General features: G+C 42.3%; 1 protein-coding gene across 2 annotated transcripts in view; it reads right to left on the bottom strand.

Annotated features, from left to right (window-relative positions):
• Positions 1-3,823: 3,823 nt before the first annotated feature.
• The window catches only part of KNTC1 (kinetochore associated 1), a 98,700-nt gene continuing 82,424 nt past the window's right edge, over positions 3,824-20,099 (bottom strand). For both annotated transcript variants that reach the window (XM_003806558.5, XM_055096278.1), the window contains 12 exons: positions 19,283-19,361; positions 16,952-17,070; positions 16,421-16,556; positions 15,096-15,191; positions 14,656-14,712; positions 11,786-11,840; positions 11,638-11,701; positions 9,611-9,740; positions 8,249-8,338; positions 7,612-7,757; positions 5,535-5,625; positions 3,824-4,019 (listed from right to left, as the gene is read on the bottom strand). In XM_003806558.5, coding sequence (XP_003806606.1) covers positions 3,996-4,019; positions 5,535-5,625; positions 7,612-7,757; positions 8,249-8,338; positions 9,611-9,740; positions 11,638-11,701; positions 11,786-11,840; positions 14,656-14,712; positions 15,096-15,191; positions 16,421-16,556; positions 16,952-17,070; positions 19,283-19,361 — 1,087 coding nt within the window. In that variant the 3' untranslated portion in view covers positions 3,824-3,995. The remainder of the gene's footprint in view (positions 4,020-5,534; positions 5,626-7,611; positions 7,758-8,248; positions 8,339-9,610; positions 9,741-11,637; positions 11,702-11,785; positions 11,841-14,655; positions 14,713-15,095; positions 15,192-16,420; positions 16,557-16,951; positions 17,071-19,282; positions 19,362-20,099) is intronic.

The following is a 20,099-nucleotide window of genomic DNA, read 5'->3' as shown; positions in this document are numbered from 1 at the left end:
TATAAAAATTAGCCAGGCATGGTGGTGTGTGTTTGTAATCCCAGCTACTTGAGATGCTGAGGCACAAGAATCACTTGAACCCAGAAGGCGGAGGTTGCAGTGAGCCAAAATTTCGCCACTGTACTCAGCCTGGGTGAAGGAGATTCTGTCTCAAAAATAAATAAATAAATAATATGTAAATAAAAATAAAATCATAGACAGCTACTCAGGAGGCTGAGGTGGGAGGACTGCTTGAGCTCAGGAGTTCAAGGCCAGCTTGGGCAACATAGTGAGACCCCGTCTACATTAAGTCAATCAATCAAGGCAGGTACTTCCATTATCTAAATTTTGTCTTCCAACACATTTTAGGGGGGCTAATAAAGGATGCCAGTCTGTCCAGAAACTTGTACAGAAGGACTGAGTACTTCCTCATTCTGTATATGGCCACATGCAGTTAGCCCATTCCCTTCTTTAAAAAAATTTTTTTCTTTGTAGAGATGAAGTCTTACTATGTTGTCCAGACTGGTTTCAAACTCCTGGCCTCAAGTGATCCTTCCACCTTGGCCTCCCAAAGTCCTATGGTAACAGGTGTGAGCCATCATGCCAGGCCTGCATTCCCCTCCTGATGAGTACTTTGGTTGTTTCCAAACGTTTCCTCCGAGAATAATGGCATAGTGAGTAACTTACAAGTGTGTGTTCCTAGAAGTGGAATAGTTGGGTCAAAAGGTATGCATATTTGTAATTTTGAAGACATTGTCAAATTGTCCTCCAAAGAACTTATACAAATTTAAATTTCCACCAAGATATGAGAATAAATTTTCTGATAATTTTGTCCAGTTATCAAACTTTAATTTTTGCCATTATGGCAAGTAAAAAATGGAATCTAAGGTAGTTTTAATTTGCATTTTTATTAGCATTAGGGAGGTTTTCTTTTCACATGTTCCAAAGCCCTTTGGGCCATGCACAGTGGTTCACATCTCTAATCCCAGCAACTCAGGAAGATTGCCTGAGGCCAGGAGTCTGAGACCAGCCTGGGCAGCATACCAAGATCCTAGCTCTACAAAAAAAAAAAAAAAAAAAAAAAATTGTCTGAGTGTGGTGACATGCACGTGTATGGTCCCAGCTACTCAAGAGGCTGAGGCAACAGGATTGCTTGAGCTCAGGAGTTTGAGGCTGCAGTGAGCTATGATTGCTTCACTGCACTCCAGCCTGGGTGATAGAGCAAGACTCCATCTCTAGTGGGGAGGAAAAAATCCCTTTGTATTTTTTTCTATGGTGTATTTATTTGTATTATTATTATTTTTCTTTTGAGACAGGGTTTCACTGTCACCCAGGCTGGAGTGCAGTGGCACAATCTTGGCTCACTGCAATCTCTGCCTCCTGGCCTCAAGCGATCCTCCCACTTCAGCCTCCCAAGTAGCTGTGACTTCAGGTGCACACCACCATGCCAGGTCAATTTTTTTTTTTTTTTTTTTTTTTAGTTTTTAGTAGAGACAAGGTTTCACTATGTTGCCCAGTCTGGTCTCGAACTCCTGGGCTTAAGCAATCCGCTAACTTAGTCCTCCCTAAGTGCTGGGATTACAGGTATGAGCCACCATGCCCAGCACAGCTATTTTTTTTTTTTTTTTTGAGATGGAGTCTCACTCTGTTGCCCAGGCTGGAGTACAGTGGCTTGATCTTGGCTCACTGAAGCATCCACCTCCTGAGTTCAAGCAATTCTCCTGCCTCAGCCTCCCAAGTAGCTGGGATTACAGGTGCCTGCCACCACACCTGGCTATTTTTTGTACTTTTAGTAGAGACAGGGTTTCACCATGTTGGCCAGGCTGGTCTCGAACTCCTGACCTCAGGTGATCCACCTGCCTCAGCCTCCCAAAGTGCTGGGATTACAGGAGTGAGCCACCATGCCCGGCCAGCCCAACTACTCTTATTTGTTATGATATGATCTTTAGAAGTCTGTCTAAGACCTATGTAAATAGTTATTGGACAACGTTTTAAATATAGGTCAAATGTCATTAAAATATCATTGCAAATTAAGTAACTTGCATTTTTAAACTAATTATTGTAGAGAAACAGTATAACACCTTCAAAGTGCAAAATAATTTTATTATTGAAACTGCAATTTAAAAACTTGCAATTAGCTAAATAGAAGCCTATATACTCATAATAACTAGCATTTTTGGCACTCGGGTACTGTGCTCGATGCTTTTTTTTTTTTTTTTTAGACAGAGTCTTGCCCTTGCCCTATCATCCAGGCTGGAGTGCAGTGGCATGATCTCTGCTCACTGCAACCTCTGCCTCCGGGGTTCAAGTGATTCTCCCACCTCAGCCCCCTGAGAAGCTGGGATTACAGGCATGCATCACCACGCCTGGCTAATTTTTTGTATTTTTAGGAGAGATGGGGTTTCACCATGTTAGCCAGGATGGTCTCGATCTCCAGACCTCATGATCTGCCCACCATGGTCTCCCAAATGCTGGGAGCCACCGTGCCTGGCCTAGATGCTTTATACAAACTGATTCAAACCTCCTGCCACTAGAAGGTAGATACTTTTACTGTCCTCAGTTTGAGGGAATTAAGATGGTGAGAAATTGGGCCAAGCAAGGTGGCTCATGCCTGTCATACCAGTACTTAGGGAGGCCAAGGTGGGAGGATTACTTGAGGCCTAGAGTCCAAGACCAGCCTAGGCAAGAAAGCAAGACCTTATCTCTACAAAAACATTTAAAAATCAGGAAAGCATGGTGGTGTGTGCCTGTAGTCCCAGATACTCGGGAGGCTGAAGCAGGAGGATCCCTTAAGCACAGGGGTTCAGGGTTGCAGTGAGCTATGGTCATAACACTACACTCCAGCCTGGGTGACAGCAACACCACCCTGTTTCTCTCTGTGGGAAATTAAATAACTTGTTCAGGCCCACACAGCTAGTAAGTGATAGAACTAGAACTCAAATCCAGACTTATTTTACTTCGAAACCTGTGTTGAATCATGTTTCATTGAGTTTTTTAGAAATCTTTTTTTTCAACTGGCAAAATAAAGGCAAACTAATTCCAGTAACATCAAATTCACTTAAGTTATTCGCAAGTATGGCAAAGGACTACAAAGTCAGAATAACAGGTGTAATTAACAGTTCTGTGCGCTGGCTTTTTGCTCCACACGCCTTTCTAGGCCACCGGCTGCAGTGCTGGGGGTTTACAGTTGCGGACCACTCCTCCCAGACTTCTAGCCAGGTGGCTTCCAGTTTGGTTCTGCTATTTCTTGGCACTGGGGTAAAAATTAGAAGCTTGGAGAAAGTGCAGAGATGTTTCTTCTTTTGGTGGTGGGCTTGGCAGCTTGGACAGCAGCAGTGTTAAGTTGTCAGCAGCACTGGCAAAGAGACTCCTGGGCTTCTGAGCACTGCAGTGGCCACAGCAGCTCCGACAGCTCAGTGGCAAATGTGGGCTCGGGGCTCCAAGCCAAGGGCCGGAGCAGCTCCTGATCTGTGGCTGCAAAGCCCTTCTTCCCTTTTGTCTGGCTCCCCCTTCTACCTCCCTTCTGTTCTTTCAGTCTTTTGAAGAACTTTATAGCCAATCCCTGGCATGAAATTCTTCTCTGCTTGGCATATCTAGAGTGGCTTTTATTTTTCTGACTGATACACTCTGCCACTAAAATTATACCAATATTTTCTTAGAATAACATTAAAAAGACTGATATTCTTACTTTTTTATATGGAAGACATAGGCTACAAGCACTTAATTTTCTTAAGGGAGAGAGCAAACTTTTTGCACTTTGTTTCCTTCATATATGGTGCAAAAAGTTGATAGTCTATAAATTGCACAAGTGACTGGCAATGAAAAGACTTATTAATTCAGGACATGAGTTCTTTATGGGGCAATTATGCTCATATTGTTTTATTTATTACATGTGGGGTAATGTTAGACAAATAGCTATAATACAGAGATTGTACAATTTAAAAACTGTAATAAATATGGTCCATTAATAGCAGACTCCAAAATTCTTGTCCTTCTTGAAAAAAAGGTTCAGTGATTTACGATAATCCACTAAGAAACATCTAAATGGGAAGAAACACAGAAGTGATTTTTATAAGTCACTTAGTTTTTCAAATTGAAAATGGTCAGATAAACTACAGAACTTAAGTGAAGTGATACGAATCTACATATCAAACTATTTGGCAGTTTAGATGAGAGAGAAACAGATTTTAAAGGCCACAAATTTATCTCCCGAATCAATACTCTCCCCTTCTGAAAAAAAAGTAATCTTATGGCATTGAGCACAACCAACTGGAGGTAAGCCCTGTAAGTTATTAATGGGAGGTAACAAAATGCGGGCTCATTCTAATATGCCTGATCTGGACCAAAGGAAGAAAAAAGCCATGATACCTAGGTTTACTAAAGCTACCAAAATATTCCGATCTGAAAAATAGCAAATAAAAAATAAAGCTACCAAAATATGATCAAAGTAAAAATTTTACCCGGCACTTAAGTTCAAAATGGGAGTAAAAATAAATTATGTGCACATTTTACATACAAAAAATTTGGAAGAATGTACAGCAAAATGTTAACAGTGATCCTATGTCTGGGTAGTGAGATTTTGAAGATCAGTTTAGTATTTTTCTCTTTCTTTTGGCTCTTTCATATTTCTCTTTTTCCTTTGTTTTTTTTTTTGTTTTGTTTGGTTTTGATTTTTTGAGATGAGTTTTGCTCTTGTCGCCCAGGCTGGGGTACAATGGTGTGATCTTGGCTCACTGAAACCTCTGACTCCTGGGTTCAAGCAATTCTCCTGCCTCAGCTTCCCTAGCAGCTGGGATTACAGGCTCCCACCACCATGCCAGGCTAATATATTTTTTTTTTTGGAGACAGAGTCTTGCTCTGTCAGCCAGGTTGGGGTGCAGTGGCATGACCTCAGCTCACTGCAACCTCCGTATCCCGGGCTCAAGCAATTCTCCTGCCTCAGCCTCCCGAGTAGCTGGGATTACAGGCGTGTGCCACCATGCCTGGCTAATTTTTGTATTTTTAGTAGAGACGGGGTTTCACCATGTTGGCCAGGCTGGTCTTGAACTCCTGGCCTCAGGTAATCTGCCCCTCGGCCTCCCAAAGTGCTGGGATTACAGGTGTGAGCCACCGTGCCCGGCCATACTTCTTTTTTTTCTGCAGTGAATATACGTTTTAGGTAATTAAAGAATAATAATTAATTTAAAAAGCAATTAATACCCAAGCATGACAATAATCAACAACTTTTAGAATTCAGTTTTTCACCTGCTTCAATATTAAAAACACCACCTTATGAGGAATGGTAATGCTGGAAAGCACCTGAGAGACCATGGGGTCCAGATCTGAAGACTAAGCCCACATTAGGCTTTGCTGCCCAGTGGCAGGGCTGAGATTAGAACTGTGGTCTCTTGATTTCTAGTTTAGAACTCTCTAACACAAAAAGTAAAATATAAAAATTACAGTTACACATAAAAATACATTTATCTCCAGAACACTAGAAAAGGCTTGTCAATTTTAAGGCCCTAGGAATTTAAACAATGTCAAGTTAGAACCTAAGAACTTTCCATCAGCTTTACCTTCAGAATTTCACAGGGAGCGGCATCTGGAGGCACAGGTTTCCCGCAGTGCTTTGAATATTCAGTTATCAAGACTGAAGCTTCATCTAAACTACAAAATCAAAAAGAAAAAGAAGTGTTAGGCCAAGCACAGTGCCTTGTGCCTATAATCCCGGCACTCAGGGAGGCCAAGATGTACAGATGGCTTGGGTCCAGGAGTTTGAGACTAGCCTGGGCAACATGGCAAAGCCCTGTCTCTACAAAAAATATAAAATTAGCCAGGTGTGGTGTTGCACACTTGTAGTCCCAGCTACTCTGGAGACTGAGGTAGGAGGATCGCTTGAACCCAGGAGGTTGGGGAAGCAGTGAGCCACGTTTGTGCCACTGCACTCCAGCCTGGGTGACAAAGCAAGACCCTATTTCAAAAAGAAAAGAAAAGAAAAAGAGGCATTGAAGTCAAAATTAAAATGTAAAGACCAATCTCTAAATTTAATGTTTTATTTGGGAAGAAATAATTCCAATTTGGGGCATATACATAGACTGGGTAGTCTCTGGATTGTCCAAAGAACAAAGAGAAGGTTAGAGGTTTTATGAAAAAGAGACATGTTACATATTGTTCTTTTTTTTCTTTTTTGTGAGACAGAGTTTCACTCTTGTTGCACAGGCTGGAGTGCAATGGTGCGATCTCGGCTCACTGCAACCTCCACCTCCTGGGTTCAAGCGATTCTCCTGCCTTAGCCTCCCGAGTAGCTGGGATTACAGGCATGCGCCACCATGCTCGGCTAACTTTTTGTATTTTTAGTAGAGACAGGGTTTCATCATGTTGGCCAGGCTGGTCTTGAACTCCTAACCTCAGGTGATCCACCTGCCTCGGCCTCCCAAAGTGCTGGGATTACAGGAGTAAGCCACTGCGCCCGGCCAGAATTATGTTTTTGGAGCAATGTTTTGTACTCTGAGTGCTTTTCCCCTGGGCCCCTCGACTCTGATGAATTTGGGTATCACAAGAATGACCTAATTCATGTAATCAACTTCACAGAGGGCATGAGGAAACTTTCAGAGAATTATGTTCACTCTCTTGATTGTGGTGATGGCTTTATAGGTATACATATGTCAAAATTTACTAAATTGCAGACTTCAAATATGTCCAGCTTATTATATGTATCAATTATAACTCAAAAAATACTTGCTCAAAAATGACAATATCTAATTATGGCTGGATCACAAGAGATAAACAAGCAGATGGAAATCCATGGAGTGGTAATGAGAAAGAAAGACCTCTCAAGCGCCAGCATGGCTAGACCACATGCAGGGATGGATCTGGTGTGTACTGCGGTCTTGAACTTCCCTTTCTTTAGTGTCAGCCCACTTCTTCCTTCTCCCGTTCAGTTTCCATATCCGCCCCCAGCTCTATCCCAAGAAGCTTATTGTTTCTAAACTTGTGGGTGCTGGAAAATTAGATAACCAGGTTTAACAAAAGTGATGCTACATAAAGTCATTAATGTTCTGAGCAAGTGTCTAGACATAAAATTGTAATGTAGGATTTAGAGCAGGGCTGTGAGACACTTGATTTGGGGGTTCAGATGACCTGTTTAATTGTCAGATTCTAAGGTCATATTCCAAGAAATTGGGTTATTAAATGATTAACTTTTGGATATGTGCAGTAATGAGAGATGTAATATTTTGAGCTTTTAATTACAACCAAATAGCTCTACAGTTGACATTCTGCTCCAACATAAAGATAGATTTTTTTTTTTTTGAGACAGAGTTTCGCTCCTGTCGCCCAGGCTGGAGTGCAGTGGTGCGATCTCGGCTCACTGCAACCTCTGCCTCCCGGGTTCAAGAGATTCTCCTGCCTTATCCTCCCGAGTAGCTGGGATTACAGGTATGTGCCACCATGCCCGGCTAATTTTATATTTTTAGTAGAGACAGGGTTTCTCCATGTTGGTCAGGCTGGTTTTGAACTCTCGACCTCAGGTGATCCACCCACCTCAGCTTCCCAAAGTGCTAGGATTACAGGCGTGAGCCATCGCGCCTAGCTTATAAAGATAGATTTTAAGGAAATTCCACAGTAAGTTTTTTTTTTTTTTTATTAACTTACCTTAAGTCATTTGCCAAATAGTTCACTAGCTCAGTGATATTGTTGGTATTCATCGCGTGCATCTTCAACATTTGAAAGTATTTGGTCTTTGCCAAAATCCCAAACTCCTTCTTATTGATGATATTATTCAAAATCAGACTTCTAATCTATAGAATGACAGGTATCATTAAGATCAGACTTCTAATCTATTAGAATCAGACTTCTAATCTATAGAATGACAGGTATCAAGCCTTTATTCAATATCGAAACATTTCTGACAATCGGAAGCCCAATTAGCACTGCATTGTGACTGCGCCTCCTTTTTGAGGGGGTAAAAAGGGAAAGGAGGCCTGTCAGCATCAGTCAATAAATAAAGTAATTGTTGTTGTGCACTTTGAGATTTTTTATGAGGAAGAAGATCTGTTTTCAATTAAAAGCACTTAAGGCTACAAATTTTCCATGGAGTACAGCAGCCAACAAGACGCTCAGGGTCCCTGCCTGTTAAAAAATTTACTGAGGTTTTAATAAAAGCAAAATAATTCTATACATAAACAAACAGCTAGACATAGCAGTTTTCAGCTTACTCTTGGTTTGGGAAAATGACTATCTTCTAGTATCAACATTTTCATAGCAAAAAGGAGATGAAATCGCCTCTTACTTGATGTGAAAATCCTGCTAGCTGGCCCGTGTTCATATGCTCTTCCAATTGCTTTAAAATAACCTGAGGGTCACAGGAACCCAGAAAATTCTAGAGAAAAATCAAAGCAGAATTAATAGAAAATTGTTATTATTTATTCCAACAGCAAGAGCCGTTGATCAGGTATTTTGCTCTTCCAAGTGCCAAAAGAAATCTATTTAAATACTAAAACGCTGAATGACATCAAGGAATGAGTGTATGAATGATGAAAAGAGGGGAAAAAGTCAAAGACAAGAACAGATGGCTTTTAAAAATGTAATTAATAAGCCAAATGACAAATAAAAAATATGCATGTTCAGCTGGGCGCAGTGGCTCATGCCTATAATCCCAACACTTTGGGAGGCCAAGGCCAGTGGATTGCCTCAGGTCAGGAGTTCGAGACCTGCCTGGCCAACATAGCAAAACCCTGTCTCTACTAAAAATACAAAAGTTAGCCGGGCGTGGTGGCAGGAGCCCGTAATGTCAGCTACTTGGGAGTCACTTGAACCCGGGAGGGAGGCTGCAGTGAGCTGAGATTGCACCACTGGACTCCAGCCTGGGTGACAGAGACTCTCAAAAAACAAAACACAAAAAACAAACAAACGAAAAAGCCTGAATGCATGCATGTTCATTTATGTAGATCTCTATCTACTGGTATATCTACCTGCAGGGAAGATAACTGTAAAACATTCCAAAATGCTTTGTTCTACTTGTTCTCTATTATAAAGGAAATGAGAGTTATTTTTAAAAGTTCTGTCCCCAAAATGCTTGTGGCTCCTTCTGATGGGCACCCACACATAAAATCTGACTCTCCCCCTCTTTTATCTCCCACATTCAATTGCTAAGTCTGCTGCCTTCCTTGTAGCCTTCTTGTCTTGTTCAAGTTCATTACCAGACCCTACTGTGGGTACTTAACCCTCAAGCCTTCCTTGCCTATGCACAAGGTTGCTATGAAGAGATCAAGTGGGATAAAATTCTACTCAAATGCAACAGCTTCCCAACTGTTTCACTTCTTGTCCTCTCCTCTGTCCAAGCCTACATGGGTTAATGGGTTATTCCTTTTAAAATAATTCCTTCATCATTTCAGTTTGCTGTTCTAAAATAATCACTTGTTTCCCCACTGATAGACAATAAGGCCCAAACCCCTTGTAAGACAGCCCTCAGCTGGACCTTAATCTATCTTTCAGTCTTACCTCCCACTAAGCCCCAATACAAGCTTCACACATATCTGATGTATTCATGCTTTACAGGCTTGCTGAAATGAAAATGTGACCTTTTGCAAGGGACATGCAAGATGAAACCTTCTATTTCCTTGGCAGCCCAGAGGAATCATGTGCACGATACCTTAATTTGCTGGTGTCTTTTCTCTGAGTGGGGCATGAGCATCAGACAAGCTAATGCAAAAGCCGGAAGTTCTAACTGGATATATTGCCTGGCGACTCCGATCAGGTCAAGATCATCTGAGACTGGACATCTTCGAGAGAGAACATTAATTAGTTAATAATCTGGCAGATTCACTAGATTATATTGGCCTTTCTAGCTTTCCATAGTCATCTGCCTGTCCAAGTTTTCAATAATTTTAAACACTAAAGTGCTGGTGCATGACATATGCTTAGGAATGAGTAACACGAGTCTTTGACAGCACTCTACACAGAATAAAAGAATTTACCCATGGGAACACGGACTACTGTTTGCTATCATGATTATGTCTGAAAGCCTACAGATGCCTAAAGATAGGCTTCTAAATTCTCAGAAGACTCAAAACCTTTTTTTTTTTTTTTTTTGAGAAACAGTCTAGCTCTGTCACCCAGGCTGGAGTACGATGGCATGATCTTAGCTCACAGCAACCAACACCTCCCGGGTTCAAGTGATTCTCCCTCCTCAGCTTCCTGAGTAGCTGGGATTACAGGCATGCGCCACCATGCCCAGCTCATTTTTATAATTTTAGTAGAGACGGGGTTTCACCACGTTGGCCAGGCTGGTCTCGAACTCCTGACCTCAAGTGATCCACTCGCCTCAGACTCCCAAAGTGCTGGGATTACAGGTGTGAGTCACCGCACCCAGCCAGAAGACTCAAAATATATGCGACAACGCTGTATGATTTAGGGTAGTCACCAAAAGTACTCTATGCTCATACAGTAGGTACTCATTTTAGAGAATGCTCAGTTTACCAGTCGCACAACACATGGGAAGTAGACATTGTAAAAATAATCAAGATATTTTGGTATAAAAACAAGTGTTGGCCGGGCGCGGTGGCTGAAGCCTGTAATCCCAGCACTTTGGGAGGCCGAGGCAGGTGGATCATGAGGTCAGGAGATCGAGACCATCCTGGCTAACACGGAGAAACCCCGTCTTTACTAAAAATACAAACAATTAGCCGGGCATGGTGGTGGGCGCCTGTAGTCCCAGCTACTCAGGAGGCTGAGGCGGGAGAATGGCGTGAACCCGGGAAGCAGGGCTTGCAGTGAGCCGAGATGGCGCCACCGCACTCCAGCCTGGGTGACAGAGCAAGACTCCGTCTCAAAAACAAAACAAAACAAGTGTTGCTGGGCGCAGTGCCTCACACCTGTAATCCCAGCAATTTGGGAGGCTGTCTCTACTAAAACTACAAATATTAGCCAGGCGTGATGGTGCATGGCGCATGCCTGTAATCCCAGCTACTCACGGGATGGCTCATGCCTGTAATCCCAAAACTATGGAAATTCCATCTCTACTAAAAATACAAAAATTAGCCGGGCACGGTGGCACGTGCCTGTAATCCCAGCAACTCAGGAGGCTGAGGTGGGAGAATGGCGTGAACCTGGGAGGCGGAGCTTGCAGTGAGCTGAGGTCGCGCCACTGCACTCCAGCCTGGGTGACAGAGCAAGACTCCGTCTCAAAAACAAAACAAAACAAGTGTTGCTGGGCGCAGTGCCTCACACCTGTAATCCCAGCAATTTGGGAGGCTGTCTCTAATAAAATTACAAATATTAGCCAGGCGTGGTGGTGCGTGGCGTATGCCTGTAATCCCAGCTACTCACGGGATGGCTCATGCCTGTAATCCCAACACTTTGGAAATTCCATCTCTACTAAAAATACAAAAATTAGCTGGGCATGGTGGCACGTGCCTGTAATCCCAGCTACTCAGGAGGCTGAGGCAGGAGAATCGCTTGAATCTGGGAGGTGGAGGTTGCAGTGAGCCGAGGTTGTGCCACTGCACTCCAGCCTGGATGACAGAGCAAGACTCCATCTCAAAACAACAACAACAACAACAAACACGTGTTATACTTAACTTCCTAACAAAAAGGAATTACTCATTAGAGATATCTATTAGAAGGGAATCTTATAAGCAACAAACTTTTTTTTTTTGGTAGAACAAATATTTTGCTTACTCGAGGACAGCGATGAGACTCTCAGAACAATCTGACAGCTGATCAGGACTTAAAGGGCAAGAGGCTGAAAACAAAACAAAAAAACAACCATGATATACACACACTCAACTATAAAATGCTGTAGCCAATGTTTCAGAGAGCGAAATACCTGAAAGCAGTGGTATCTGTATCACACGCTGCCACGCCTTGCTGAAGTAGGGAACCTGTGAAAACAAGTCCACGTTTGGGATATTCATGTTAAGGATATTACAAACTCTCTTTAATTTGCAGTCTAGGCCAGGCGCGGTGGCTCACACCTATAATCCCAGCACTTTGAAAGGCTGAAGCAGGTGAATCACTTGAGGTCAGGAGTTCGAAACCAGCCTGGCCAACATGGCAAAACCCCGTCTCTACTAAAAATACAAAAATTAGCCAGGCATGGTGGTGCATGCTTGTAATCCCAGCTACTTGGGAGGCTGAGACACAAGAATCGCTTGAACCCGGGAGGCGGAGGTTGCCTGGGTGACAGAGCGAAACTCCATCTCGAAAAAGGTATTATGAACTCTCTTTAAATTGCAGCCTAAATGTTCTGAAATTAGATAATGGTGATGGTTGTACAATTTTATGAATATACCAGAAACTACTTGATTGTATACTTTCAAAAGGATGAATTTTACAAGTGAATTGTATCTCAACAAAAAAATTAGATAAATCGCTATGCACTGATATGGAACACTCTCTAGAGGCCACTGTTAAATGGTCACAAAACTGTACATTTATAGTTTATATTCCAGATGACTAAAATCATAAGCTGATATCTCCCTGTTTGAGATGATTAAGGTTCTAGCATAATGTTCTTCATAACTGTATCTTTCAGGATCTCATTATACAATCCTTGCTGATTCATTATTCCATTTGGCAAAAAGTCAGAACCCAACTCAGAAAAGAAAATTAATCCTTAGCCGGTTATGTGCCAGGGCCACAGGAAAGAAGGAAGGGGACAAGAGAAAGAATTTCAAGAAGGTGAATAAGGAAAGAACACTGGCCAGGCGCGGTGGCTCACACCTGTAATCCCAGTACTTTGGGAGGCCAAGGCAGGAGGATTGTTTGAGCTCAGGAGTTCTAAGACCAGCCTAGGCAACATAGCAAGACCTCCATCTCTACACATTTAAAGAAAAAAAAGAGGAAAGAAAATGTAAACTTCCATCAATAGAGGAGTGGTTAAGTAACTTCGGGTATATTTTACCACATATTCTGGAGAATAATCAAGCATTAAAAATAATAAAATACCTCAAAAGGCTAAACATAGAGTTACTGTAAGACCCAACAAGCCCACTCCTAGGTATATACTCAAGAGAAATGAAAACATGTTCAGTGAAAACTTGTACACAAATGTTCATAGCAGCATTATTTATAATGACCAAAAATAGAAACTCAAATGTTTATCAACTGGCAAATGGATAAATAAAAGTGGTATATCCATATAATGAAACATTATTTGGCAATAAAGACGAATGAAGTTCTGATCCATGCTACAATGTGGATGCTGAGTGAAAGAAGCCGGACACAAAATCCCACATAGTGTGGGATTCTGTTGATACAAAATGTCCAGAATAGGCAAATCCATGGACAGAAAGTAAATTAGTGGTCACTGGGGGCTGGAGGGAGTGGGGAATGGGGAATGATTGCTAATGGATATGAATTTTCTTTTTGGGGTGAGGAAAATGTTCTGGAATTAGATAATGGTGAGGCTGTACAACTTTGTGCATATACCAAAAACTACTTCATTGTGTATTTTAAAAGGATAAATTTTACATGTGAATTGTATCTCAATAAAACAATTAGATAGATCTACATGTGCTGATATGGAACAATCTCCAGAGACCACTGTTATGTGAAAACAACACTTTGTTTAGAATGTGATTGCATTTATGTGTGCAAAAATGCATATATACACTGTAGATATGCACACACATAGCATACATGCCTGTAAAACAGGAAATCTCGGCCGGGTGCGGTGGCTCACACCTGTAATCCCAGCACTTTGGGAGGCCGAGGCAGGCGGATCACAAGGTCAGGAGATCGAGACCATCCTGGCTAACACGGTGAAACCCCGTCTCTATTAAAAATACAAAAATTAGCAGGGCGTGGCGGCATGCGCCTGTAGTCCCAGCTACTCAGGAGGCTGAGGCAGGAGAATAGCGTGAACCCAGCAGGCGGAGCTTGCAGTGAGCCGAGATCACACAACTGCACTCCAGCCTGGGCAACAGAGCGAGACTCCATCTCAAAAAAAAAAAAAGGAAATCTCTAGAATACATAGGAAATTGTAAGCAGTTGTTCCCTTAGGGAGATAATTATGAAGGGAAACAGTAAGGAGGAATTTTCATGTTTTACTCAGCATACTTCTATATTGTTCTAATTTATCAAACAAAGAATAAATTATATATTTCTGCGTAATATATATTATGATTATATGGGTACACAACTTATGTGAAATGTAGAAAAGATGAACAAGCCAGGGTATCTGACGTGAAAGATCTTCAAAGTCTGTGAGGGGCAGTCCAACATGTAATTAAAATTAATTATATGGTGACAAAAGTCAGAGTGGAGCCAAAATGTCTTGAGAGCATAAATAAAGTTGTGACTCGTGAGGCCTGGAAAACTCAGGAAAACAGTATCTTCAGGAGGTGATGTGAGCTGAGTATTAACGGGTCCAGGCACAACTTTAATCATCCTACAGCTGATTAGTTCTGTTTCTTCTTTCTTTATTTTAGGGAAAGGATCTAGCTCTGTTCCCCAGGCCGGAGCTGAAGTGCAATGGTGCAATCACGGCTCACTGCAGCCTCAAACTCCTGGGCTCAAGTGATCCTTCCACCTTGGCCTCCCAAAGCGTTGGGGTTACAGGAGTGAGCCACTGTACTTGGCTCAGTTCTGTTATTTACGAAGGAGCTGACTGCTTAATCCAGTGTCCCCAGCAGTCACAAGGCCAGAAAGTATAAAGACTAAATTCAATAAAATTTATTTTAAAAAACTACATACCTGCCATAAAGAATGGATACTGGAGATAGCTTTTAAAACTTTCCTTAGATAAGGAATCTGTAAAAAATTAAAAATAAAAAAGTTCTAAAGACCACCAAAATGGAAAATTTCAATGTGAAATACCAGATGTTAAAGTTCCAGAAGAAGTACTGGTAAAACTTTATCTTCCATGATAACTGCCAGAGAAGTTCACTTACAAGTTCATAAATATCAAAAAAGGCTAGGGAACCTTCCATTTGTTTCCAATGAAATTTATGTCATTTTGGATTTTGCACTCTCTGGCCTAACACCAAGTTCTTTAAGTTTGGCATGAACTCAGTGAGAGTGACTGTGTTTTCAGCATAAATCTGTTCCATAACAAGTATCAATCCAAAATGTTTAGGGGATGCTGTGCAAAAGCTTTCAAATATACTTAGTCGAGGGCATTGAGTCTTACTTACCATATTGAAGCCCAGAAGCTTTTGCAAGAGTCCATTCCAAAGCTGCAGGTCATAGATTTTGTATTCTAAACACAGCTCAGTCACCAATCTTACTGCCTGAAGCCAAAAAAAGAAAAAAATCATGCTGTTCCAAGACACCAGTAAATCAAGCCATCTTTGGAAAAGTAGGGCAGCTTAATACAAAATATGCTGCTTTTTTTTTTTTTGAGATGGAGTCTCACTCTGTTGCCCAGGCTGGAGTGCAGTGGCATGATCTCAGCTCGCCACAACCTCCACCTCCTGGGTTCAAGCGATTCTCCTGCCTCAGCTTCCCGAGTAGCTGGGATTACAGGCGGCCACCATCATGCCTGGGTAATTTTTGTATTTTTAGTAGAGACGGGGTTTCACCATGTCGGGCAGGCTGGTCTCGAACTCCTGACCTGAAGTGCTCTACCTGCCTCGGCCTCCCAAAGTACTGAGATTACAGGCATGAGCCACTGCGCCCGGCCACAAAATATGCTTCTAATCTGTGAATGTCTATCGAAGACCCCCATCTTTCTAATGAAAGACATGACAAAAAAGATTATTTTTCTTGCTGTCATGGACTCAGACACCACCTCGGATGTCTCCCCCTTTCTTTCTTCTATTGAAAAAGTTTGCCTGTTGGACCAAAAAACCTTCCTGCCCCAGCCTCCAACTGACTCAGAGGCTAAATCCCATAGGCAACTAAGAGGAAGAGAAATGACATCCTCTGTCTACCGGACAGTCTCCTCTCCCTGTCCAGATAAGGACAGATAAGCCGTGGAAGAGATTATAAAAGTGCTCTCTCTGGTTGGCAGGGATGACTTTAGCTGGTGGACTTTAAGGCAAAAGAGGTAAAAGGACCTTCCACACTGCCTTATCCATCCACACGCTGTGACAGGAGAGTAGAAAGGTCTCAGAGCAGTAGAGTTGCTCAGGGATACAGACTGTTCCTGGGTCGGGTGCAGTGGCTCATGCCTGTAATCCCAGTACTTTGGGAGGCCCAGGTGGGTGGATCACCTGAGGTCAGGAGTTCGAGACCAGCCTGGCCAATATGGTGAAACCTCATCTCTACTAAAAATACAAAAATTAGCCAGGTGTGGTGGGCGGGCGCCTATAATCCCAGCTACTTGGGAGGCTGAGGCTTGAACCCGGGAGATGGAGGTTGCAGTGAGCTGAGATCACACCACTGTACTCCAGCCTGGGCAACAGAGCAAAACTCTGTCCCCAACAACAACGACAACAAAAAGACTGTTCCTGGTTTTCTCTTTCAGGATTCTGAGTAGGGGCAGGGAATTGGGAATGGGGCAGTGAGGTGTACCTACCATGGACTCGTGGCTGTGGTTTTTCCACAGACCCTTAATCATTCCTTCTTTAGGACTGTTGCAAAATAATTCATATGTGATGGGGATATTCAAAGTCTCAAATGATGCCAGAAAAGTTATACATCTCAAATAAGATCTGGAAAACAGAAACGTTTCTAAGAATCATTCTCATAGGCCACATTTACATTTAAAATAAAAACTACCATATGGAAATATTAGGCCAGTTTGTTTTAAATGTCCATTTTGGACTTCCAAATATATTCACTGAATATATAATAACATTAGATAGAAATCAATTTGAACAAGATAAATAAAACATTCAGTTTCTAAATGTCTCCAAGAAACGATGGAAACAAGATGTTCTCAAAGCCCTATTTTCCCTTTGCCAAAATGTCAAGGATATTCAGGGCAACAGAACTGTATTCACACAGCTACTCTACTATGCTCTTCTGAATTCAGGGCTTAAAAGGTACAGCTCCAAAAAATGATCTGTTTCCTATTTCTTAATACAATTTAAACATTTCTACTTACTTCACTTCTTCGATGGGTTTTTTAAAGAGAGATTCTATAGTTTCCTTGTCAGCCAAATAGAAGAGACACTGAAGAGCTCGAGTTCTATGGGCAAAAGTTAACTGATGCATACCTAATGTCTGAAAAACCAAAAGAGGTTTGGAGAGTTGAACACCTGCACATTGTAGTTGGGTAAATGAGTTTCAACATAGGCAACATAAACAACGTCATTATTTTAAAATGTAAAGTCAATCTCTACAGTTACGGAATGCACTGTGTGTAACAGTGGTTCTTAACATGTGGCCCATGGACCCCTGAAGGGGCATTCCTGAGACTCCTTCAAGAGGGAAAGGGTCAAAGCTGTTTTCATGATACTGAGATGTTATTTGCCTTTACACTGTGTTGATATTTGCACTGACTGTGCAAAAGCAATGGTGGGTAAAATTGCAGGCAGAATGGAGGGAGGGCCCCCAACTGTTGTTGCAGCCCTTGTATTTACAGGCATGCCCTGGCAGTATTGAAAACCAAAGAGGTGGCCGGGCACAGTGGCTCACGCCTGTAATCCCAGCACTTTGGGAGGCCGAGGCGGGTAGATCATGAGGTCAGGAGTTCAAGACCAGCCTGACCAACATGGTGAAACCCATGTCTCTACTAAAAATACAAAAATTAGCCGGGTGTGGTGGCACGTGCCTGTAATCCCAGCTACTCAGGAGGCTGAGGCAGGAGAATCATTTGAACCCGGAGGCGGAGGTTGCAGTGAGCTGAGATCGTGCCACTGCACTACTCCAACCTGGGCAACAGAGTGAGACTCTCTCTCAAAAAAAAAAAAAAAGAAAGAAAAAGAAAAAGAAAACCAAAGACAAATTTCACTTAATGTTCTTGATGGGCTGGGTGCAGTGGCTCACGCCTGTAATCCCAGCACTTTGGGAGCCCGAGGTGGGTGGATCACCTGAGGTCAGGAGTTCGAGACCAGCCTGGCCAACATGGTGAAACCCTGTCTCTACTAAAAATACAAAAATTAGCCAGGCATCGTGGCGTGCGCCTGTAATCCCAGCTACTCGGGAGGCTGAGGCAGGAGAATTGCTTGAACCCGGGAGGCGGAGGTTGCAGTGAGCCAAGATTGTGCCACTGCTCTCCGACCTGGGTGACAGAGCAAGACTCCATCTCAAAAAAAAAAAACACAAAAAAAACCCAGAATGTTCTTGATGAAGTAGTAAAAATTAATTTTACTAAACCTCAACTTTTGAATCCACAGTCAGCCCCCATTTCCATGGGTTCTGTATTCGTGGAATCAACCAACAGTGGATCAAAAATACTCAAGAAAGAAAAAAAAAATCCACAAAGTTCTAAAAACCAAACATGAATTTGCTGCATGCCAAGTACTACACTGAATCCATGGGGACGAAGTGATTTGCAGGCATTGTGTTATAAGTAACCTAGAGATGATTTAAGGTATATAGGAGGATGTATGTAGGTGACATGCAAATATGACACCGTTTTATATAAAAGACTTGAGTGTCCTCAGATTTTGGTATCCTTGGGGGTCCTGGAACCAGTCCTCCCACAGATACGGAAAGATTACTGTATATCATACTAATGTGAATTCCCATTTGAATACATGCTAATACTAATTAATGGGAAGTACACATAAGGCAGACTGCAAGGAAAAGCATGTACACAGCTGAGCTGTGAGCTGCACTAGCCACCTTTCATGGAATACCATTTTTAGGTCGTAAGTCTTTATATGTAGAGAAAATAAGGGGAGGCTTTTTCCTTTTTGTCACGGACTTTAAAATCAGCACCTCAGACTTCCTTTTCTTCCTTTTCTCTGAGAATCATTTGCCTACTGGCTCCATCCCCTTCTCCTCTCTCTGCTCCAACTGCCTCAGAGGACATTTCTATAGGCAAGAACCTGAAGCTAAAGGCCATGTTACTGTTAGGGGAAATTGCAAGTTCAATCTAGCTAGAATTTAGTGGGCAGAAGGGGTGGTCTGACCAGAGCATGCAGCCAGATTAGGCCTTGGTGGAGACTTGTTTGTGGCCAGTTTATTTGGCTCCTGGCTTCAGGAATGTGGACTGACAAGGGAGTTAACCACTGTGAATGCAGACAGCCAGTGGAAACTGTCAATAGGTGCACCATTCAGCACGCTAAGCAGATGTTACAGAGACCAGAACTAAATGGAGCATGGTGCAAGACAATGCTTGCTTAGGAGATGAGACACACTTTGAATACATATGTACGTGAGCATTATCTGAATCATCTGTTAATGCAATCAAGCACAGTAAATAAACAGGAAAAAAATGTTAAGCTGAGATGCACAGAAGAGTTTGGATTAAGTTTCTAGAGCTTACAGTTGTAGTTGATGTTGCAAATACAAACAGCATTCTTGAACTATAATCAATTGGACGAGACAGGAGGAGATACTGCACTCTGGAAAAAAAATTTTAATTACAGTCATTTTTTAATTTAGTGATGGATTACCAAAACAACAGACTTATCTTTCTATCCATGGAACGGTCATTAGACAACTCAAAGGCAGATCAGAAGGATAATGGGTCAATGACATTTGCGCTTCCCCCTTTAAAGAATGCTTAATCTTTTTCTTGAGTTCTTTCATTGCTAAAGATGATAATACACGCAATAAACGCCAGGCTTCAGCCTCCTCATCTATAGAATAGCTAGTCAATCTCTGATCCCTTAAATTTTATTTAAGAAATTAATACAAACTGTAGCTGTAAAGTCCCTTGAATGCTACACATAGGAAATTCTGTGTTTGGTATGCAGGACCTTGTTAGCAGCCCATTTCAACCTCTAGACCCAGGGCAGGCTGGCCCCTCTCCGGGAAGGGAGGATGAATCAGGCCAGCTGGAGGAGGGGTGGGGCAGAGCTTTTAGTGGAAAAAGCAGCACGTTATGAATTTTGCATTAAGTAGCCTTTTGGGATTTCCTTTTTCTCTCCTCTTTAAATCGCTTCCCTCCAAGACTTTCCATGTGGCTAGTTCAGGTAGACATACCAGGAGCTACTTCTTGTTTGAACAAAGGTGGCCTTTCCCTTAAAAGACTAAATGAGGCCAAGGTGGGGGTCCAGAGGGAAAGAGGGCATGGTATGGGTGATTAGGACAGCTCTGCTTGCTCCAAACCAGAAGGAATCCGTTTCTTGGGGTTGTCT

Source organism: Pan paniscus, chromosome 10 (genome assembly GCF_029289425.2).
Source record: "Pan paniscus chromosome 10, NHGRI_mPanPan1-v2.0_pri, whole genome shotgun sequence".
Lineage (NCBI taxonomy): Eukaryota > Metazoa > Chordata > Mammalia > Primates > Hominidae > Pan > Pan paniscus.
This window is presented reverse-complemented; position numbering and strand designations above follow the sequence as displayed.